This window comes from Brassica oleracea, chromosome C2 (assembly GCF_000695525.1).
Source record: "Brassica oleracea var. oleracea cultivar TO1000 chromosome C2, BOL, whole genome shotgun sequence".
Classification (NCBI taxonomy): domain Eukaryota; kingdom Viridiplantae; phylum Streptophyta; class Magnoliopsida; order Brassicales; family Brassicaceae; genus Brassica; species Brassica oleracea.
In genome coordinates this window covers 1986774-2010549 of record NC_027749.1, presented here as the reverse complement: position 1 = coordinate 2010549, position 23776 = coordinate 1986774, and the positions used below count along the sequence as shown (strand labels likewise).

The 23776-nt window shown below is 35.4% G+C and overlaps 3 protein-coding genes across 3 annotated transcripts; 2 read left to right on the top strand and 1 right to left on the bottom strand.

Moving 5' to 3' along the window:
- Nucleotides 1-5352: 5352 nt before the first annotated feature.
- Nucleotides 5353-8535, top strand: LOC106319398 (probable pectinesterase/pectinesterase inhibitor 51). The gene is made up of 2 exons (XM_013757716.1): nt 5353-6522; nt 7693-8535. The coding sequence occupies exons 1-2, from the start codon at nt 5544-5546 to the stop codon at nt 8376-8378; spliced, it is 1665 nt and encodes a 554-aa protein (XP_013613170.1). The 5' UTR covers nt 5353-5543; the 3' UTR covers nt 8379-8535.
- Nucleotides 8536-13171: 4636 nt separating this feature from the next.
- Nucleotides 13172-15494, top strand: LOC106326003 (histone-lysine N-methyltransferase ATXR5-like). The gene is made up of 5 exons (XM_013764048.1): nt 13172-13671; nt 13806-13883; nt 14470-14803; nt 14872-15084; nt 15158-15494. The coding sequence occupies exons 1-5, from the start codon at nt 13284-13286 to the stop codon at nt 15315-15317; spliced, it is 1173 nt and encodes a 390-aa protein (XP_013619502.1). The 5' UTR covers nt 13172-13283; the 3' UTR covers nt 15318-15494.
- A 2056-nt stretch (nt 15495-17550) lies between these two features.
- Nucleotides 17551-20072, bottom strand: LOC106319156 (probable pectinesterase/pectinesterase inhibitor 51). The gene is made up of 2 exons (XM_013757406.1): nt 18879-20072; nt 17551-18369 (listed from the first exon to the last, which is right to left on the bottom strand). The coding sequence occupies exons 1-2, from the start codon at nt 19870-19872 to the stop codon at nt 17687-17689; spliced, it is 1677 nt and encodes a 558-aa protein (XP_013612860.1). The 5' UTR covers nt 19873-20072; the 3' UTR covers nt 17551-17686.
- Between the last annotated feature and the right edge of the window lie 3704 nt (nt 20073-23776).

Below are 23776 nucleotides of genomic sequence, written 5' to 3'. Positions count from 1 at the left end.
TGCATGTATGAGACTAGTATTTAAGAAGAAAGTAATCTATGTGCTAAGGTAAGGTGAAAACGCATTGTATAGTATACGGTGTATGTTCTGTCCATTGATACTTTTGCCTAATTGGTATACAAGTCCAGAATGAATTAGTTCAATATTCCAAATTCTAATCACCTTTTGGAATGATTAAAGCAGAATAATAGTCTTTTTGAAATAAAGTTTCATGTCCCATGTTGGAAAGCATGTGTCAATAATAGTTGGAAAGTGGTCTCGCTTGGTTGGCAGCTTACATGATCAAAAATAGTTAACGGGACTTTTCTAATTTATGATTCTTCACATTTAGTTTATCGTCTGATAAACCTCACAGAAAATAAACAATTACAAACTGTTTTTAAAAGAGATGTATAAAGGTAAATTCAAAGGGAAGCCAAAGCCGCCATCATTCGTAAGTTGTATTCCAAGGAAAGACAAGTTGAGCGAACATTCTTCTCATTGCCACTTTACAGTGATTGCAAATTTTGATTTGAATTTGATGTATTCAAACTTTATTTTGTTTCACCGTGTTCGTCAAAACAAACGGGCTGAACTAGCTGAAAGAATATCAGACATATATTTGGGCGTATAGATGTAGCCGTTTTGGCCCAGTTAGTAAGACTAAGACCCAACGAACCAAGATATCGTTTAGGCTCGATTGTTTGTGTTTTTCTTTATATAAGATGTGGTTTTTTCATGGACATATTTTACATAATCCTGTTTCGTTTCGAGTGTAGAACTATTCAAGTGCTTACCTCTTGTAAAATTGATCGAGTACGATTTCATACAAAAATAATTAGAAACTGGGTTGACCATATGTCAAAAATTCGCATGCTGATTCCAAATGGGAAGGAGGCAAAGAACTTGAAGGTCATACAAAATCGATAAAGATATGATAACTCTTTAAATCCTCCAATGTATTACTACCATTGACTACAACGACGTAATCAGTGGCAGAGCCAGCCAAAGGTATCACCAGAAGCAATATAAAATTTGAACCTTAAATCATGGGGGCATTAAAAGGGATTTTAACACTTAAATCATAAAGTTTTCATTTTTTGTCACTGAAATCATAAAATTTTCAATAAATCAACTAAAATAATTTTTCCTAATAATTTATATGGGGCAGCTGTCCCCTTCCCACCTCTTTAGTCTCTACCTCCGCCACTGCTGATATGTGCTTATTAACTTCATCCATTGATACAGGGCAGGCTTAGATAGGGGGCGAGCGGTGCGATCGCCCCAGACCCAATCCGTTGTCCCCCTATTTCTTAATAGATAAGGGTCCGATTTTTTTTAAAAAATACATGTATTTTTATATTAAAAATAAGAAAAGGGGTCCAATTTTTTTTTATATGAAAGTTTTTTTTTTTATTTCCATAGATTTATTTTTAAAAATACTTCTGGTATTTTGAAAAAAACATATATCTATCCGATTTTTTTTTTAAAACAAAAGTTTGGAAATTAAAATTTTTTTTTGCCCCAAAGCCCATGACACGATTGAGCCGGCCCCTGCATTGATACAATTAAGCTTTTTGTTCGAGTCTCCCCTCAGGCCTGGACAACAAAATTGCCCTTTCATTATGTAACACATCAAATGCATTTAGGGAAAAGGAAGACCAGTACTATATAAGCTATTGTTTTGTAAAAGAAAAATGTTGATGATCACATATTAATGTGATCAATGGATACACACAATACATAATTGTTATCAGTGTTTTCATTTGAAGAATCTTCTATATATGAGTATATGATGATGTCGACCTTTTGGTACCAAATATAGCAACCAATTTGAATATGTCAATCTACAAGATAATGACATCACTGAATTCAAACAAGCAGCAAAGAGACACGTCCAAATAATGTAAATGTCATAGTCACAAATCAAATGACTTCTTTTTTCATTCAACTTTTTATGTGCAATGGGATTTGTTTCTACAGATTGGCAGAGATACTAGTGTGCTTGATGATGTGGAACGTGCCTAGTTACTGCTTAGAAGTCCAACACACTAGCTCCTATTCTGCAGCAGTGATAAAGTGTGATCCTTGTGAGCAGGGAAAGGAAGCAAATCCAGAGTGTAGATGTGTGTATCCTACCAGAGGAACGCTATACTTCAGTTCACCTTTCTTCTCTGCATAAGAAAACACCTCAAATGACTTGTTTCTCCAGCAGAGCTTGACTGCTTTCATGAAGTCTTCTAATCATCCGGTAGAGACCGTAGCACTAAGGAATGCAAGAGTGAAATAGAGTGATCACCAGCTTATGGTTGATCTCTAAGTTTTTCCTCTGGGCAGAGAAGGTTTCATGCAGACTGCACTGGCTCTTGTCACTTTCGCTTTTAGCAACCAGGACTACAAGCCTCTTCCAATATTCAGGTCCTACTTGTTCCGAGCTAATATGTATCCTCTGTTTTCCGGTATGTATAAAGTGATACACACATGACCCCATTACTACAAAATTGTGAATTCATTTACTATGGTTATTAGTTAACGCTTCTTATTGCATTTTCCACAAATGGAGGAGATTTGAAGCGTTCTTGGACACTATAGTAGTAGCAGTAGTAAGTGGTGTGGTCTTGCTGATATTGTTGATTATTGATGTTGTATACGTTCTCAGGAAAAAAATAAGAAGTGAGCAGAGAAATCAAATCAAAATAATCCATTTGGTAATAAATGTTTTAATCCACGTTACATTTACAAGAAAAAATAAGCAAAAAATAAGAAAAAAATAATAAAATAGAAAAAAGAATGGTAAAAACAAAAGATTCATGTTTGCAATAGGTTCTTCACAATCGAGTTTTTATGTTTTAAAACAAACTAGAGTTTGATTTGATGCATAAATTTTTTTTCATTTTTTATAGATCAAATTTAAGATTGATCAATTTTCTAACTGTTTTTACATGGTATGCGATATTAATATTATTTTTGGATATCAAGACAAGAAAACGTATATGTTACATAAATCAATTGTCGTTTGATAAATAAAATATTTTTAATGTATTTGTTTATAAAACATACCATTTAGTATAATTTTGTAGACTGATACATATATTTCAAAAATACACATGTTTCATAACAAAAAAAAAATATGTTTTCTAATTTTTATATGAATCACAATTTATTTGTATACCAAATAATTTTAACACTTGCAATACCTTTAAAACTTAATTAATTCAAAGTCCATTATGAATTAGGAAGTCTATAAGGTTTAGCATGTATATTAATATAGAAAGTTTATCCATCTTCCTTAGGATTTTTGAAAAATTAATACTAACAATAATACCATACATTGTTGAGTAATCATTAATATAAGATACTTGCGAGATTTTAAAAGATAATTGGAATATTCGGATGTCCAATGATCAAATTTGGAAATGAGTTAGTTAAGTATCATAAAAACTAAATGGCAAGATAATAAATGATTAGGTTGGTTTAAAAAAGAAAAAAATTATTTATTTATTAAAAATTAGGAAACAAAATAATTTATATTAATCAATTTTAGAAATTTATTTTAGGAATATTATGATATTTTCTTCACTTCTAAATTCAATATGCTAATTTTATGAATTGTTTAACATTTTGTTTGATCAAATTTGTAAATCTAGTTTATTCTGATTTTTTTAAAAAATGTCTACTTTAGTTGTGATTATCTTTATCCATATTTAAATTGGCATATCCATATTTTAATAAAATATCAAACAAACTTTATTTTAATTATTCATTTATCTTTATTTATATTTTATATTAGATATTATCTATAATTCAATTTTAAATATTTATTTAATACCAAATAAATGAATATGTAGTGTTTTTACACTAAGATAATCGACAATATATTTTCCAAAGTTATGTATGTGCATTTTCACCAAAATAATAATAACAATAAAAACTTAGTTTTATCATATATAGTTCATGGAACAAACCTAGATTTTGTATTATATATCAATAAATAATCAGTTTTCTTAAGTACTATACTAAAATATATAAGTTATGTAGTTCTGAACACGCAAAACAGAAAATCAAAATTTTTTTTTTTTGATGAAATTTTAAATTTTTTGATCAATGGGATAACTCATTTACAATGGACACTACTATATAGGAAAGAAACTACAGAGTTTGAAAGAATGAAAAATTGATTTCAAAAACCTAAGTGGAGTAGACTTCAAACCATCTTCTCAGCATTCCTTCCAACTTATGGTTTCCAATATACCGGAGGGACGATCGGATGGCTTTATCAATACTGTGTGTGACTGTTTCTACTGCTAGCCAGTTTTCTTCATGTCTTCTAGAGTTTCGCTCTCTCCAGATAGAGTAGAGTACTTTCTGGAAGCTGATTCGAATGAGTGCACTGTCGATGCTACTCCTAGTTACATTCAGCATGTGGGCGATAGTACATCCCAATCTGGTGTGATATCTCTACCCAACAACTTTCCAGCTTTATTAGTCCAGACAATAAACGAATAGGGACAAGCAAAAAACAAGTGTTCTCTACTCTCATCCCTTTCTCTACAAAGTACACATCCTTGAGTAATGCCCCCAAGTTCCTATCCTCACTCCTGTGGCCAGCATATCTCTTATGCTAGCCATACAATGAAGGCTTGCCGGGGAACAACTTGTGGAAACCATACAATAAAGGCTTTTTCCAGCGGACCTTTGGTTTTTTTCTCACGCAAAAACTCCCTGGTTTTGGCTGCAGAAAACAAAAAAAAAAGAAATATACTACTAAGACTTATGGTTAGTGTTTGCTAACGCCTTATGTAATGGCATAAATACTACTAAGACTTATGGTTAGTGTTTTTCTAACGCCAACATAGATAATGCCTAACCAAATCAACGCTTACTTTAATATAAAACTATTCCGCCATTAATCTACTAGGATTATACGGATCTTGTCAAGATGGTAGAGGATCCTATGGATTGACTTGTGTTTATATTAGAATTACTGTATTCCCAAAATCTTAAGGATTAGTTTAACAAACGTTATTTTTTTTGTAAATTTTATTTTTAGACCCCAAAATGTTCGTGTGGATCTGTTTGCAAAAGAAACTCAAGCACATGAAAACCTTTTCTCCCATATAAATTATGACATGCATGCCGGTAAATACGATTCCATCCAGCGGATTCGAACATAGAACCCCATAAATCAAACAACAATTGCCAACCCTAAAGTCAGATCAATAGAGGTTGACTTGACCCCTGAAACCTAAAGACTAAACCCATAAAACCGGAATCTAAACCGGATAGTTTGATCTCCTTTCTTTTATAATTAAAACTGTAACTAATAAAGGACACCCACAAAATTCCAATCTCTCTTCTCTATCCTCTCATCTCTGCGCGCATGATCTCATAAGTATTCCACTATGCTCGCCCGTGACTCTAATGGTCTGTGACTGTAATCCATCTCTCTCCATTTTTTAATTTTAATTTCCGCTTTTTTTAAAAAAAATTCCTCAAAAAATTTAATTCATTTCCATATATACACATCGTTCTCCAATGGCATATTCTGTCTCTTAATCATCGCCATGTCCTCCACTCTCATCCTTCTCTTCTCTCTCTTCCTCTTAGCATCTCCATCCTCCTCCTCCTCCTCCCGTCCCCACCATCACCACCACAAACCCTCCGACTCTCCTCGGCTCAGTCCCTCGTCGTCTACCGCCTCTCAAATCCGTCTCGCCTGCAACGCAACTCGTTACCCCGACCAATGCCTCTCTTCACTATCCCAACCAGGTCTTGTCCCTCTGGATCCCAAACCATCTCAGATCATCCACTCAGCGATCTCCGTCTCTTTCAAAAACCTCGAAACAGCTCAGTCCAAACTCAAGTCTATCCTGGACGCGTCCGTAGGTAATCTAAACCGCACCAACGCCGCGAACACGTGCCTCGAGCTACTCTCTTACTCCAAACGCCGCACCCTGTCTGCGGATCACGCTCTGACACGTGGCCGTGGCCGAATCAAAGACGCTCGCGCTTGGATGAGCGCCGCTCTCGTTTACCAATACGACACATGGTCAGCGCTCAAGTACGTCAACGACACAACGCAAGTCGGAGAAACGATGTCGTTTCTGGACGGTGGGCTCCTCCACGTCACCAGTAACGCGCTTGGGATGATGGTGTCGTACGATAACTTCGGAGACAACTTAGCGTCGTGGACTCCTCCAAGAACGGAGCGGGACGGGTTCTGGGAGAAGACTGAGCCGGGTATGGGCTCGGATCCGGGTACTTTGGGTTTCCCTTCCGGTTTAAAAGAAGACGTCACGATCTGCAAAACCGGGAAATGCGGTTACAAGACGGTTCAAGAGGCCGTTAACGCTGCGCCTGATAACAACGGAGTGCGCAAGTTTGTTATAAAGATTAGGGAAGGAGTGTATGAAGAGACCGTTAGGGTTCCGTTTGAGAAGAAGAACGTGGTCTTCATCGGAGACGGCATGGGCAAAACGGTCATTACAGGATCTTTGAACGCCAGGATGCCCGGGATGAGCACGTTCAAATCTGCAACTGCAGGTGAGTTTATCATTATATTACGAGTAAGGGCGTGACTGGTTTTCCCGCTACCACCTGCAAACGCAGCTTTTGCGGTTGACAGCGTTTCAAAACAGTCATTACAAACCGTTACAAATCGCTTCAAACCGTTCCGAACCTCTTAAAATCAAAAGCTGGTTCCAGTTAGCGTTTGCGGTTGCGGGCGGTTGCGGAGGATAATTTTTTTTTTTTTCAAAAACCATATAAATACAAAAATAAAAATATTCAATAAAGAATTTAAATTGAAATTATAAAAATACTAAAATATATCTATTATATTTTAATTAATATTATAAAATTTAAAAATAAAAATATTTTCTATAATTTTTAAAATTTAAAACTATAACTTTCTAAATATGATTTTCATATTTATTATAATATTATGATTTTTGATATTTTTATAATTATATAAAATGTAAATATTGTTAATTTATTATTTAACCTCTATTGTATTTGGTAGTTAACCAGTCATAAGTATCCCGCAAACGCACCAATTTCTAACCGCATAACCAGTCATATAAATCTTTTAAAACCGTTAGAAGCCGCAACCACCCGCATCCGCAAACTCCCGCAACCACAACCGCAACCGCTGCGTTTGAACTAGTCAGGCCCTAAACGTCTTGTTAATGTTAAACGCAACGTGATGTTTATTTGTTTAGTATTTATTGACATAATAAGCGTTGAAAGTTCTTATTCATTTTATTATTTTCGTTATGGATAAAATATGGGCTTATTTGTGTACTAACCATAAAAAAGAAAAATTGATTTTCTAGAGAGAAGGAAGAGAGAGATAGAGAGAGAATTGGAGAGAGAGTGTGTGTTTTTGGTTATTTAATAAATTTGGGTTTTTTTTGTAGTTACAGGGGTAAATTTCCCATAAAATATTATGTGGAGTCTGCACCAGGCACGTGAAAGTATTTATATTAGGAACATTTTTAACTTAAGTATTTCAAAAAGTTAGTTAAAAAAAAGTATTTCAAAAAGTTAAAATATTGTAAAATTATCATAACTGTTGTTGAAAATAGTTTTGACATTTTTAAGTAGATATTAGTTAAGTTATATGATATTTTCTTTTATTTTTCTTGTCCGAAAAGAAAATTGTAATTGACGGGTTTATTTTGTAAATTAACTGTTACATGTTTGGTTTGTTAGGAGTCATGGGAGATGGATTCATGGCTCGTGATATAACGTTCCAAAACGCGGCGGGACCAGAGGGTCACCAAGCGGTTGCGTTTAGATCCGACAGCGACTTTTCTCTGCTTGAGAACTGTGAGTTCCTTGGGAACCAAGACACACTCTATGCACATGGTCTCCGTCAGTTTTACAAAAAATGCCGTATCCAAGGGAACATTGACTTCATCTTTGGAAACTCAGCTTCAGTCTTCCAAGACTGTGAGATCCTTATCGCGCCGCGTCAAGTTAACCCCGAAAAGGGCGAGAAAAACGCTGTCACTGCACATGGAAGAATTGACCCGACTCAGTCAACGGGATTCGTGTTCGTGAACTGTTTGATAAACGGGACGGAGGAGTACATGAAACTGTATAAAGCTAACCCTAAGGTGCATGTAAACTTCTTGGGGAGACCGTGGAAAGAGTTCTCGAGGACTGTCTTTATAGGCAGCAATATGGAGGCTTTGATATCTCCTGATGGTTGGTCACCGTGGGGCGGGGATTTTGCTCTTCAGACGCTGTATTATGGAGAGTCTAAGAACACGGGTTTGGGATCAGATAGGTCACGGAGGGTTTCGTGGAGCAGCGAGATACCAGAAGAGCATGTGCTTGCGTACTCGGTGGCTAACTTTATTCAAGCTGATGAGTGGGCTTTGATGTCTGGTTGAATCGAGTCAGGAATAAAGGAAAAGCTTTATAAGAAGTCTAACCATTGTACTTTTGTTGAGAAAATTTATAACACGACCCAAAAATATAAAACTTTGTATTCATGTTAGTTTATATGAATTGAAAGTTTAGAACATCTAAACTGGATATTTTAGGTAATGCCTTTTTTGCATATACTTGTATTTAGCTATCAAAGCATATTGGGATATAATCATAAATGAGTATGGAGTAAAGTCTCTGGTTGTGAGCTGGGAAGCGTCTGATGCCTTTTGCTTGACGTTAAAACAGAGTTTGTTGTTGTAAGAAAACGAAATTCCCAAAAGTTTTCAACGAAGTAGACATCATCATCAACACCATTTCAATGTTGATTGTTTTTACTATTATCTGATGTGCGGTGTGGTTTTGTCCGTTACGTTTTGAAATTAATTAATGGTAAAAAAATCGATATATCTATATGTTTTTGTTATTATTAGAATTGCACAGTAGTTATTATGCAATGTTACCATTTAGAACCTAAATCATAATAGATTAATACTCATTATGTTTATCGTTTTAAGTTTTAAAATTTGTTTAAGTTGTTTTATATTTCATTTCATATATTGAATAAATTTTCTAGTTTACTAATTTATTAATTTTATTAACCATTGATTTAAATCCAGTCAAGCACTTGTCTAATTTAATTGTTTATGTTTTGACCAGTTCAATTCTCTACCATTCAACTTATAGATCGATTATTAACACGGTTCAAGTCATGCAATCTGAAGTTTCATTTCCCTAGGCCATTCTATATAGATCTATGCAAGTTACTGAGATATCCAAGTAATTACAAGATTTTATCTTGCTACATCCACAAAGCTTGTTTGCTCATTGGTCATTCAATGAAACTGACTTATTCTTGCTTGTTTGCTGGACCATGCTCCTTCAATAAGTTTCTTCTTGGTTTTTATCTTGGTTCCTGCAATAAACCATAATTCATTTTAATCCTTAGTCATTCAACCAACTATTTTCACATGGCTAAGAAACCGTGAAAGAAACGTCTTCAATCAATGCTTCCATGTGTGTGTGGCGTTTCTGGCTCATGCACCATTTACATATGATACACAGTTGAAAGCAGTGTTTTTAAAACCGGACCGTCTAGCGAACCGGAAATTTTTTGGGTCATGGATCATTGTGGTTCGACCGGGTCTGAACGAGGTTCGATCGAATTTACTTAGATTAAAATTTAATGATATTTTATAAATAATATACATATTCTTAAGAAAAAAGATCATATCAAATAAAATGTTTAAATAGCCATAATGTGTAGAAAACTTAAAAATAACAATTAAAATCTAGAATCCATATAAAAAGTACATTTAAACTTTATTCGTAGATCTTATCACTCTAAATCTTCATCACTTTAAAAAAAAATTATATACACATTAGGTAAAATTTATATTTTGAAATACAAATTTCACAAACGTAAATGTTTCAATTATTTAAAGTCTTCAGAACAAGTGATCATGAAATAAAATTTAAACAAAGTGAAAACTAGACAAAAACAATATCTTGACGTCAATATTAAACTTTGTGAATATTATAATTTATGAGTTGTAGAGACAACAAAAGAAAAGGACGAAAAATGATACTTTATTAATCTTTAATAAATCTTTTTTTTACTTAAAAAGGAAGAAAAATTAATTGTTTCATTAACAAAATTTTGGTTTATATATGAACCGGGGTTTGTCCAGTTCATTGGGTCGCCGGTTCCCGGGTTTTTGACGGTTCGATAGAGGTTTTTAACTGGTTTGATTTTAGTTGGGTTTAAACATTAGCCCAATCCGGATTATTTTCGGTTCATGGTTCAACCCGGTCTGACCGCTGGTTCAGTCCGAGTTTAAAAACACTGGTTGAAAGTGATTCTAACTTATGTTTTACGCAAGAAGAAAAACTATCACATTAAGTAATTAAAACCACCAGTTGGGATGAAATAAAGAACTATTCTACCAAACGAGTTAAGTGTAAGTTGTAGCCTTTTTTCTTGTTTTAGTTCGGGCTACAAGTTCGATTAGCTACGAGTTCGATTCGAACAAAAATATTCCAAGTCTATGTGTTACAACAATCAGTTTTGCCAGTCCACCGAATCCGACACAAATGGAAATTGTATCTTAATAAATGGAACTTGTATTAATTGTAACTTGTACGTTAATAACTATCACTAATATTGATACAGTATCACCATCAGTCGTCAATCCGGATTAACCCACGATTAGAACAACACGAGTCGTATGAAATTTAAAATTGAACTTTCATTATCGGAAAATCAAAAGGAACAGTAATTGTTTAACTACAAAAAGACCCCTCATCTCTCCCCTCCTCTACAATTAAGCACGTGTAAAATATTCAATGGATCTAAGAAGTATCAGTATTAAAAATAAAAAGTTGATGTATCCAAAGCATTTCCCACAAATAAATCAAATTAAAAATCCCATTGACATCAGTTTAAACCAAAATTTAAACCAAAAACTTACAACAACAAAAAAGGGAGATTGATTTTTTAAAATCATTTGACCTTCAAGGAGAAGATCGAGTACTAGTAGTACTTAAACCAATGTCATTGTGTCTTCTGGAAGGACCAGAAGCTGGAACCGGGAAACGATGTGGCAAGAACCACCAAAACTGTACACTTCTGTGATCTTGTACTTTGGGTGGTGAACTCGTGCTGAATACGTTCGTGGTTCCTGCTCCATTGCAGCAACTAGAAAGGAAAAGAAGAAAACCAAGAATAATGATTGTTTTCATGAGTTGGTTGTTTCTTGATGTTCTGCGATTTCGAGAAAACATTTGATAAATTAGAAGGTTGGAGCCGATGAGAGAAAATGAGAGCGAGAAGGAGGAGGAAATATTCCTTAGTTGAAAGCTTTTTGGTGGAATTATATAATATTTTTAAAAGGGTGTTTCTGTTGAAGGTGATGGAATGAAAAAGTGGAGATTGTGAATTGTTAATAGCAAGAAATATGGGCGCATCAAGAAAGAGAGATAGAGAGGATGGTGACTGGAAGATGTTGACTTATGGCTATATTCCTATGTTTATTATGTGTAAGGAACCCACAGCACCTACGTCCAAAGATTCCAAATTAATCATGGATTACTTTTTTTTTTGTCAAGGAATCATGGATTACTACTGGTCGTTAAGTAAGAAAGCTTATACTATTAATCTAAACAATATACTATTAGGGATATTGGAACGAGAAGAATACAAATCATAGTATACTTTTAATGAAGTCATGTACTAGTATTTTTATAATTGGTCCTCCATTTGGGAAGACTACTGATTAAAGATAAATTAAGAAGATTAATTTATAGCTCTTTATATGAGCCGAAACAAGGAGAAAGGCTTCTTAATAGCTGTCTTTAATTAAGTTTTCTTATTTGTTTTTTTTAAGAACAATTTTTCATATTTGTTTCCATGCATGGCTTATAAGTTATGGGTATATTAGTCTGTTTTCCTATCAGATATATAAGTTAAAGAACTCAAAATTCAAAATGGTGCCTGAAAGATTGCTAAGCTGGTGGTCGAGTCACAACACCTATCATTATTAAGCCTGATACATCAAAAGTAATGATAACGTGTGATACTTCAAGCCATGAGCCCATGATATATGTTCAAGCTACTTTACTACTCAGAGTATAGCTGAAAGTTCTCCCATCAAGCTGCGCCTTTCAAATGCATTCTCTTAGCACATGTAAATTAAATGTTGCACTGCAGAGTCATGTTCTCATTTTTCATTTTCCATATTCCGATAATTTATAAGAATTAGGACATTGTTATCGGTAGAGACTCAATGAAATTTCTCTAACAAAAAAGTTAATATTTCGATTTTTTTATCATTGGATAACTTTATATGGTAAATAAAGATCCCAAAATTTTGTTTGAATTTTCTCATCTAAAAGACTATTTTTTCCTTTGATTTCTAACCTTTTTTCAATTCTGAAAAACCAATGATAATCAGTATAGATAATTTTACAAAGTTGTTTATGCCATTGGATACTTGTATTTTTTTAAGGATAGTAACCAATATATGCTCATTTAGAATCACTAAAGGGGGGTGTTAGTGGGAATTAGATTTATATAGAATTTGTTAATTTTAAAAGTTGAGAGATTTTTTTTTAATTTGGAAAAAAGTTGAAGAGAATTCTGTATATTGTGAAATTTATGCAAATAAATCAGTACAATAATTTTAAAAATCTTAGGATATATGTAGCATTCTCAAAAATCTTTTTTAACAAGAATACAACTCCCAATAATATCAATTTTAATATATTTATAGAATCATTAACATCCAAACTTTTTGAATAACAAAAAAAAATTGTATAAAATTATAAAATCATCAAACTAATAACACTAGAATTTAGTACAAAATGTGAGAATCTATAAACCGACAATACAATATTCTAAAAAGTTCTAACAATCATTATAAATCGAACTCTCACTAAAACCCCTAAATAAATTTGTTTTTTTGTACAATATCTACATAAGCTTATTTAAGAGATAATACATTCAAATAAAAGAGTAGTGCTCTAAAAAAATCATTCCAAATTTGTTTCTTAAACTTTGTATATGGATTACATTTTTTTCAACAACAATGAATTACATTTTATATCCTTCCATAATTGAAACTATATTATCTACGCAGTAGCCAATAAAATCTTTCAATTTTTGTCTTGTAGCAGGTCAGTAGTATACTCTCTACTTTTAATAGTCAAAAACATTTAATAATTGTAAATTCTGATTTCTTACCATGTCTGAAACTTTTGGACAGTAACAAATACAACAAAGTGGGGGAGAAGAACCCAAAAATTACACTCCAGGTGACGCGGACCAATCAAAACCCATTCTCAGGCGTCTCTTCGTCTCGAGACCCATCATGGCCACGTGGAACGCCACCTCCTCCTCCCCCTCCGCTGCTTCATCTCCCACCTCGACGCGAAGAACCGAGGCTCCACGGAGATGGCCCTCCTCCGAATCTCCACCGAGGAAGATGAGATCAATCGCCGAGATAATGGCCGTAACCGCGCCCGTCGTTGATCAGGCACAAGACGGTGGTGACGTCACTGTCACCCGCGGCGACGTCGTCGACCGCTACGGTGACGTGGCCTGCGAGAAATGCGGGTCTGGAGAAAGAGGCGACGAACTTCTCCTCTGCGACATATGCGACAGAGGGTTTCATATGCGATGCCTTAGACCGATCGTGGTCCGTGTCCCTATCGGACAATGGCTTTGTGTCGATTGTTCCGACCCGTTACCTGTAAGATGTATGTGTTCTTTTTTTTTTTTTTTTTTTTGTCAAAGTTACGTCCTTTTTTTAAGCAAAAAAAAAAAAAAAAAAAGTTACGATCTTTCGTGTGTTCTTGTATTCAACTGTTTGCGGGGGCGATGATGTGTTTAGGTTTATCTCAGCGGAAGATTATGCATTTCTTCCGGATTGAGAAATTCGATGTAACAGAGATACCAGAGTTGAGTCAAGGTACGGTTTTGTTCATCTTTTGTTGCGTACTGTTCTAAAAAATCGGTTTAGGCTTGGCAAATCGGGTCTAGACGAAACGATTATTTCAGACCGATTTGTTTAAAAGATGTTCTACGCATTCAAAAAAATTGGTTTAGGCGCCCGTCTAAACAATAATCGGTTTTGATCATCTTTGTTGTGTAATGTGATAAAAATCGGTTTTAAGCGCGGCAAATCGGGTCTAAACGAAACGATTTTTCAGATCAAACGAAAAAATTGATCCAAGTCTTTAAAAAAAACGGTTTAGACTCCGCTCTAAACAGTAATTGTGTACAAGACGCATAACCACGGCCTATCGATTTTTAGAACATTGATAAATATCTTAGCTTTGATAAAACTGAAGAGATGCTTCACATGATTAACAGTATGTCAGTATAATGAATTTAAAAGATCTCAACTTTAGCTTATAATATTCTTGAAAATATGGATTTATGTGTCTTGAGGTTTAGGGTTAATAAAGCATTGATGAGAACTAGCTGCTTCATTGATTAAACCGAATATTAAAGTGTTTTGAAGTTAATCAATATTCGTTTTTTTTTTTATGAAGAAGAGACAATAAAGCACAAGAGAAAATCTCGCCCTTTGACTCTGACGAAGAGAAGGAGAAGACTATTACCTTTTGTTCCATCAAAAGATCCTAATCAGAGAGATGCACAGCTGAGAACACTTGCATCTGCTTTAACAACCTTGAAAATGAAATACAGCAACGAGTTGACTTACATCCCCGGGATGGCTCCTCGTTCCGCTAATCAATCCATGTTCGAGATAGGTGGGGTGCAGGTGCTTCCCAAAGAAGATATTGAGACACTGGAACAATGTCGAGCGATGCACCGAGTAGGAGGGTACCCTCCTCTTGTTGTCGTAGAAGATCAGTTTCAAGGGTACTAACAGATTCATTCGATCAAATCTTCCCTTAAAGTTTTATAAACATTGTTTTTTTTTTTGACAGTTTCACAGTTGAAGCAGATGGTCCAATTAAGGACCTCACATTGATAGCTGAATACGCAGGAGATGTTGATTACTTAAAGAACCGAGCAAAAGACGATTGTGACAGCATCATGACTCTCCTTCTGTCTGAAGATCCATCGCAGTCTCTTGTTATTTGCCCTGACAAGTATGGAAACATATCTCGCTTCGTCAGTGGCATCAACAATCACAATAGGTAAGCAAAATATCTTTTTAGGTTTTTTTTTTTTTTGACAAAAGTTTATACAACCTTTTACTGATGGTTGCAGGTATGGTAAGAAGATGCAGAACTGTAAATGCGTGAGGTATAGCATAAATGGAGAGGTGCGAGTTCTTATAGTGGCTACAAGGGATATCTCGAAAGGGGAAAGGCTTTACTATGACTACAATGGTTATGAACATGCGTATCCTACTCATCACTTCCTATGATCTTTCAGTTCAGACAGTTTGACTAGAGTCTCTGGATCGATAGTTTTTTTATTTTATTTTGATGCAATTTACCGGCCAATTGAAAAGGGTACAGATCCGAATTGTATGGCCGTTGGAGAGTTTAATCATGGCCTTTAATCATTCTTAATTATGAAGTTAGTGATAGACTAATTACAACTTCTTTGGCAGAACTTTTGTTTGGTTTCAAAATGAAAATTTTAACTTCTTTTTTATGTTCTTGTAGACATTGGCCAAATAAGATTTAAAAAATTTATACTCCTATGAGTTTATCATTATATTGGTTAACAAAATGAACAACTAAAAACAATAAAAAAAAATCTCTGAAACTTGTGGTTGTAACTTATGATTTGTAATAACGCAGTCATTACCTTATTTAAACAAATTGGATTGAAACGTAATTGGGTGCTGCTATATACTGTACAGAAGATGTGGATTTTGAGACATACTAAGTTCTTCTCACTCTCAGTAAAACTTTAATTAAGGCTCACTCGATGCAGCCAGGCGAGCAGCTGGTTCTTTACAAGATTTTTCACAGAATTGGCATATCGATACAAGTGAATTCTCCAGTTCTTTAGTCATCGTTGTTACTGTTATAGCCTAAGCGCTTTGTGTAGTCATTGGGATAAATACCATTTTGTTATAGAGATAGAGATGGTGGATACACAAGAATGCTGTGTACACGCAAACGAGTTGGTGATGCTGTTCAAATGGTCTTCATCGAGTAAAACGTGTTTCTTCTGCATTGTTGCTTCTGTTACATTAATGATCTACACAAGATAATAATGTTGTTAAAAGAATACTGGTGAACTTAGTAGTCATGTACTTTGGGAAGATTTATTGACAGAGAGGAGCTTAGGCAATCGAATCCAGCAACAGCCCAACGACCATAAGGTCCATAACGAGTGCCGTTGGACCCATAGGCAAAATCCCGCCTCATGAAGTAGTTTGCTCCACATAAAGAGGAGAAAAATTCTGATTCCGAGCTATAATGTGGAAAAAGAAATCTCCTTCTTCTATCCACCAAATATCTTGGTCTTGTCTCAAAGTAATGTCTGTGATCCATTATTTGCCATAGTACTGGCTCTGATTGGAAAAAAATAATGAAATACATATTAAGTGGATTAAAATATTTTATATGGTATTTACTTTGTTAAAGAAAAAACAAATAACAATAACTAAACTAATTATTACTAATGTGAAAATAACTAAAATTTGTTAAAAATACTTAGTTCTTATTATTATTTTTAGCTTATTTTAACATGTTTTAATAATAAATTGACATTTTATAATACTATAGAACAAATTATTGTACTTTATTTATAACATAACAATTTATCATTAAAAATTAATTGTTATTTATTTAAAAAAAATTAACGGTATTATCATATAATTTTAATATGAAAGTGTTAATTTTTTAAACAATTTACTAATAATCACTTTTTCACCTAATGAAGCTTTACATTTCTTCGTTTTTTTTTATTCCGCAATTTTCGTTGATCGTTCAAATTATTACTAATGTGAAATGTCGGTCCGCCATTCCGCAAGGTTACCAATCAGTATGTTTTTCACAGTGGTAAATAATAAAATAAGCTTTTATATTAAGTTCTGAACATTTTAAATGTAGCATTGCATCAACCGGTCTACTGAAGCTTTTTCTTTGCCCAACAGTAAAAGCTTCTCTCTAGTCTCTACAAGAGTAGGTTAGAGTTGTGACCACTAATCTCTTAATGTGTGGTCCTATGATCAACCAAAACAATAGAATTATGTGCCTAATGCATGGCAACCTACCCCACTTACATGTCTTTAGGTGAACCACTTAGAAAGAACCCTAAAGGACTAAAGTCCAAATTAACTTTACTATTGATATCTACCTTCTTTGAAACGGTTTTACCTGCCCTTTACCTGTTTCTGCTACCTACACTCTTCTTACTTTTAAGGCCAGCTCTCAAAACATTGAAATGATGATGATGATGTCTACTTCGTTGAAAACTTTTGGGAAACAAAGTTTGCTTTAACGTCAAGCAAAAAAGCATCAGACGCTATATACCCTGCTTGCAACTAGAGATTCTCCTCCATACTCATTTATGATTTTACTTCAACACACGCTAAAACTTTGATAGCTACATTCAATGACAAGCCAAAAAAGGTGTTTCCTCCCAAAGTTCAAAACTTTTCTTTTTTTTGGTTTACCATCAATTATTACTCCTAAAGATCTGAAATTTCAATTGATATTAAGTATTAACTAATACAAATGCAAAAGTTTGGATTTTTTATTTTACAAACTATCTCAACTAAGGTACAATGAGGTGGTTTTCTCCTTATAACACTTTTTTTAGTCTTAACATGATTCAACCAGACATCGCCCACTCATCGGCTTGAATAAAGTTAGCCACCGAGTACACACGAACATGCTCGTCCGGAATCTCACTGCTCCATGAAACCCTTTTAGACCTATCAGCTCCCTGACCCGTGTTCTTAGATTCACCATAATACAGAGTCTTGAGCGCGAACTCCCCGGTCCACGGTAACCACCCATCAGGAATAATCAAAGCCTCTAAATCACAGCCTATAAACACAGTCCTAGAGAACTCTTTCCAAGGCCTCCCCAAGTAGTTCTTATGCACTTTGGGCTTAGCTTTATACAGCTTCATGTACTCCTCTGTTCCGTTTATCAAACAGTTCAAGAACACGAACCCCGTTGACTGTGACGGGTCCACTCTCCCTTGGGCAGTCACGGCGTTTTTCTCGCCCTTCTCGGGTTTAAGTTGACGCGGCGCGATTAGGATCTCGCAGTCTTGAAACACAGAAGCTGAGTTTCCGAAGATGAAGTCGACGTTTCCTTGGATACGACATTTTTTGTAGAACTGACGAAGTCCATGTGCGTAGAGTGTGTCTTGGTTCCCAAGAAACTCACAGTTCTCGAGCAGAGAAAAATCACTGTCGGATCTAAAGGCTACAGCTTGGTGAGCGTCTGGTCCCGCTGTGTTCTGGAACGTTAGATCACGTGCCATGAACCCATCTCCTACCACTCCTATCAAAACCAAACATGTAACTCAATCAAACCAAACATGTTACAAGTTGCTTTACCGCAAAACTAATATTACCAATGTTTTTAAAACCGGACCAAAAGCTGAACCGAATAATTATCGGTCTCATAGTTATGGTTTAATATAGTTTAACCATGTTGTTTCAATATATTTTTAATATATAAATTTAAAATAATGTTAATAAATATGATACATAATTAAAATATAAATAAATACCAAATATAAAACATGATAAATATAAATTAGTTTATTGTTTATATGGCTGGTTTATGGGTTTTTGGTTTTTAAATGTTTTTTTATCGAGTTTAATAATTTTGATATTCAATCCGACTAAGGGAATGGTTCATAACCAAAACAATTATAAACCGAATCCAGATATACGACCGGTTCAACCATCGGATCGATCTGGTTTTAATTCGGGCCCAGAGAGACAAGATTAGGCCCGGAATAAGAAAAAAAATTGCTTTAACATTAAAACTAAGTTTATACTCACCGACAGTGGCAGTGTTGTACGTGGTGATCCCAGGCATACCGGCGTTCAACGATCCCGTAATGACCGTTTTGCCCATACCGTCTCCAATAAAGACAACGTTTCTTTTCTCAAACGGAACTCTAACGGTCTCCTCGTACACTCCTTCGCTGATCTTTATAACGAACTTAACCGCTCCGTTATCTTCTGGCGCCGCGTTAACGGCCTCCTGAACCGTCTTGTAACCGCATTTCCCGGTTTTACAAACCGTAGCGTCTTCTTTTAAACCGGAGGGGAAGCCCAAATTAGCCTCCGAGCCCAGGCCCGGCCCAGTCTTCTCCCAAAACCCGTCACGCTCCGTCCTCGGAGGAGTCCACGACGCGACGTTGTCTCCGAAATTATCGTACGACGACATCATGCTCAGCGCGTTGCTGGTGACGTGGATAAGCCCGTCCACAAACGACATCGTTTGGCCGACTTGTTTAGTGTCGTTGACGTACTTGAGGGCCGACCACGTGTCGTACTGGTACACGAGCGCAGCGCTCAGCCAAGCGCGAGCGTTTTTCATTTCGCCACGTGTCAGGGCCTGATCCGTCGATCGGGTGCGTCGCTCGGAGTAAGAGAGCAGCTGGAGGCACGTGTTCGCGGCGTTGGTGCGGTCGAGATTCCCTGCGGACGCGTCCAGGATAGACTTCACTTTCGACTGGGCGGTTTCGAGGGTTTGGGAAGAGGCCGAGATCGCTGAGTGGATGATCTGAGACGGGCTCGGATCCGGAGGGACCCGGCCCGGTTCGGATAGGGAAGTGACGCATTGGTCTGGGTAGCGAGTGGCCTTGCAGGCGAGACGGATCTGAGCGGCGGAGGAAGATGGGGAGGCGAGGAGGAAGAGAGAGATGAGGAGGATGAGGATGGAGGACATGGCGGCGATTAGGAGGCAGAAGCAGCGGATTGGGAGTTTTCTCCGGTGAGATTTGGCGGAGGAGAAGAGAGGATGGTGGAGTGGTTTCGACGAAGGCATTGGATAAGGATGTGTTTATATATATATGTATAGGTGTGTGTGTGTGTTTATGGAAACTAATTAATTGAAAATGAAAATGGATTACAGTCACGGACCATTAGAGTCACGGGCGGCGGATAGTGGAACACTATTGCGATCATGCGCGCAGAGACGGAGGTGAGAGAGAGAGAGAGAGGGTTTGGAATTTTCTGGGTGGCTTTTTGTTAATAAGGAAAGATAGGAGATGATATTGTCCGGTTTGGAACCCGGTTTAATCGGTTTAATGTTAAGGTATAGGGTCAAGCTATGTTGATCTGACTTTAGGGTTGGTAATTGTTGCTTTGTTCATGGGGTTTCTACTTTTTCTCTAATTTCGAAATGTAGAACTAGTTTTAGGAAGTCTTTAAAAAGAATAATAGCAGAATTTTAGTAATAATTAAACAGCAATCCAGAATAATTTAAATTTAGGATAAATGTTGATTTGGTTAGGGATTATCACCTGGATTGGCATTAGCAAAGCACTAGTCACCAGTCTCAGTATTATATGTTTTTCTGCGGTTGCATATTTTTCTATGTTTATTGTATGCTGTTTAGTTTTTAGTTTTCTTTATGAAAAAAGTTTGTTTAAGATTTTATGCATTTAAAAAAAAAATTCAATGTATTGTTTATTTTTGGCATGAATTAACGACAATTATATATGCATATAAAATTTTATAAATTATTTAGCATAATTAAAGAAAATCAATATGAAAACAGTATTATGTTTCATATATTTTTTATCATACAGAAAAAGATTTCAAAACATTACATTTGGCATAGAAACAATATATCAGTTTGGTTAATTAAAAAATTAGAGTTTTGAGCGGCCCATATTTTTGAATTGAATGACAATCTTTTGGGCTTCGGCTTGTATCGGCCTCTAAACATGTAAGCTGCCGATAATTACCCAAATATATACACACTGGATTAGAAACAAAAATCCGACAGTTACCATTATTTGATTTTAACGTAAGAGCAAAGTTCTCCAAATGAATATCTAAGATATTAAATATTAATATTTTAATAAACCTTAATTATTTGATTAAATTTAATATTTTGAAAGTCTGAACCAACAAGTAGAAAATCACATGTTCACAGAAACTTAAGAAATTTTTTGTTGTTCACTCTCAATTTTTTAAATTATTATTTCAAAAAATTGTTGACATAGCATATGAGTTTCTACCAGTCCAATAGAGAAGCTCTAATAGAGACGGTTACTAATCCACAGATAAGTCCTGGCTAGGCACGTGAATTAGGGCTAAACCCAAAAGGTTATGCGGCATGTAGATATAAACATGGTTTGGGACCTTCGGATTTTTATTGCTGGGACTTAAAACATGTGGAATTTTTTTTAAAAAAAAATTGATCCCCATTGCGGATTCGGACTAGCCTTAAAATCCCACAAAATAAACAAGGTTATTGCTAAACACACAAATTATAAAATGCATAATTATGTATAGGTTTCTCACTTTTTGTTTATCATCTTACCTATATATTTACCTAAGTTTTTTAGATTTTGGTTCAGATTGGATGAAAGAATTAGCAACATTTCAATATATAATGTCTAGATTGACAATATATGTTTTGGAAGATGACATTGATATTGATATTGATATATATATATGGAGAAAAGATCGTGAGAGATTTACTTAGATGATGCGATGTTCTAAAATAAAATAAAAAACAGAAATCAAATGCTTCCAAAGCACAAAAAATAATCAATTTGTAGGCGCATGTTTTAAAACAACCTTGTCTCGTGTATACGGCTGAAATTCATGCATAATGTGTACATGCATGGATAGTTGGATACTAACTATAATTCCTTCAAGCAAAAAAAAAATCACTTAACTTTGTCTATTTATTTTCAAAAGAAATAGAAATAACAAGAGTCTCAAATAAAAATTTAAAGTGAAAAACTCATTAAAGAGCTTTCCATATCACACCATTTTCGGGCCAAACAAGAGACTTGTTCACTTTCTCCACAGCATCTGCCCATGCCTTGTAATCACTTTTTTAGACTTATAGACCCTCTTGCAAAAATTAACAGAAAATAATACAAACTTCATCAAAAGTTATGACAAATCGATTCTAGAATCATATTTCTCATATATAACCAAAATATTTGTTACAGGTTGTGTGTATATCACATTTTCAAAATATTTGTCAATGTAGTCAAGTCCGCGTATCATATATAACTGGATTTGAAGGAGATTCCAGAAATCTATTTATCTTGTTGGATTCGAAGTTGTGTAAGAATCCATCTTGAATAACTAAACCTTTTGCATGAAAATATAAACATAAGAAAACATCATGGTAATTCTTTTAGCTATAATTTAAAAACTAAGGGGTATAAAGAGCAACAATTTTAGTCGAAATAAACTGTTGAACGTAGGAAAAAGTTTTTATAAATTTCGTATGACTAATTATTTAGGACAAAGTGAATGGGTTCAGTAAAAGTCATTTTGATGACGCAATTTATGCATTCTTGAGTTGGAGAGAAAATACTCAATAATTCGACTTACTGCCATCGAGTTATAAAACCAATTGAGTTTTACGGTATGTCACTACAAGAAAACACACCGAATTCCGACGGATCTTCCGACGGACACCAAGGTCGTCGGACATTTGCGAACATTTGCGACGGAATACTGACAAATTTCCGACCAAATCCAAAAAAATGAAGTCGTCGGAATTCCGTCGGCCATTTCCGACGGAATTCCGACGACATACGGTTCGTCGGAATTTTCCGACGACTTTTCGACGACATTCCGATAAAAAATGTAACCGTTGTAGTCGTCGGAAGTTCGTCGGTATATTCCGACGAAATTCCGACGACATTCCGATTAACAGCAAAGTCGTCGGAATTCCATCGGTATTTTCCGACGGAATTCCGACGAACCATGTGACCGTTGCCGACAAATACATATGACCGTTGTATAGCCGTTTGGGATTGGACAATTCCGACGGAATTCCGACGGACTTCTTTACATCCGTCGGAATTTCGTCGGAAAGTCGTCGGAGGTCCGTAAGCAATTTCCTATAAATACAACCCCTCCTCATTCAACTCATTCACACTTCATTCTCTCTTCATTCTCTTTAGTCATAACAATTCCGTGAAAATCATGTCTTCAGAAGTTTATTATCGTTCGTGGATGGATAAACCTCATTTGGATCCGAACACCAATTTGCTTACGGAAGAATACGTTCAAGGGATTGGAGAATTCATGAGGCTTGTTCAACAGCAACCGGATGCAAAAAGTGGTATGTTAAGATGTCCCTGCTCTTCTTGCAATAATAATAAGGTTATAAAAGAATTTGATGTTTGGACTCATTTGTATATGAAAGGGTTTTCACGTAATTATAAAGTTTGGTACCTTCATGGGGAAACTGGTTATGAATATGGTAGTACTAGCGAACCTCAGCCTGTTAGTGAACCTCAGCCTGATATTAGGTTAGAAGAATCTAGAACAGATATAGATTATGGTGTAGGTACTGAGCAGATGGTACATGATCATTATAGAGGGGAAGAACCAAACCCCGAGTCTAGGAGATTTTTTGACATGTTGGATGCAGGAAAACAACCTTTGTATCAAAATTGTAGAGATGGTCATTCAGTCTTATCATCTGCAACTAGATTAATGGGTATTAAGACAGACTATAATTTGGCTGAAGAATGTATGGATGCGATTACTGATTTTGTCAAAGGTATTCTACCTGAGGATAACCTTGCACCGGGTTCATACTACGAGGTTCAGAAACTTGTTGCAGGTCTTCAACTACCGTATGAAGTGATAGATGTATGTATTGACAACTGCATGATCTACTAGAGAGCGGATGAGACACGGAATATATGCAAATTTTGTGGGAAACCTCGTTATCAGGACAC

What these genes read in the sequence shown, in the direction of transcription:
- LOC106326003 (XM_013764048.1), top strand. Translation starts at nt 13,284, where the DNA reads ATGGCCACGTGGAACGCCACCTCCTCCTCCCCCTCCGCTGCTTCATCT. An exon ending in CGACCCGTTACCTGTAAGAT is followed by an intron (nt 13,672 to 13,805) that starts GTATGTGTTCTT and finishes TGATGTGTTTAG; the next exon opens with GTTTATCTCAGCGGAAGATT. An exon ending in GGCATCAACAATCACAATAG is followed by an intron (nt 15,085 to 15,157) that starts GTAAGCAAAATA and finishes TGATGGTTGCAG; the next exon opens with GTATGGTAAGAAGATGCAGA.
- LOC106319156 (XM_013757406.1), bottom strand. Translation starts at nt 19,872, where the DNA reads ATGCCTTCGTCGAAACCACTCCACCATCCTCTCTTCTCCTCCGCCAAA. An exon ending in GTACAACACTGCCACTGTCG is followed by an intron (nt 18,370 to 18,878) that starts GTGAGTATAAAC and finishes TGGTTTTGATAG; the next exon opens with GAGTGGTAGGAGATGGGTTC.
- LOC106319398 (XM_013757716.1), top strand. Translation starts at nt 5,544, where the DNA reads ATGTCCTCCACTCTCATCCTTCTCTTCTCTCTCTTCCTCTTAGCATCT. An exon ending in GTTCAAATCTGCAACTGCAG is followed by an intron (nt 6,523 to 7,692) that starts GTGAGTTTATCA and finishes TTGGTTTGTTAG; the next exon opens with GAGTCATGGGAGATGGATTC.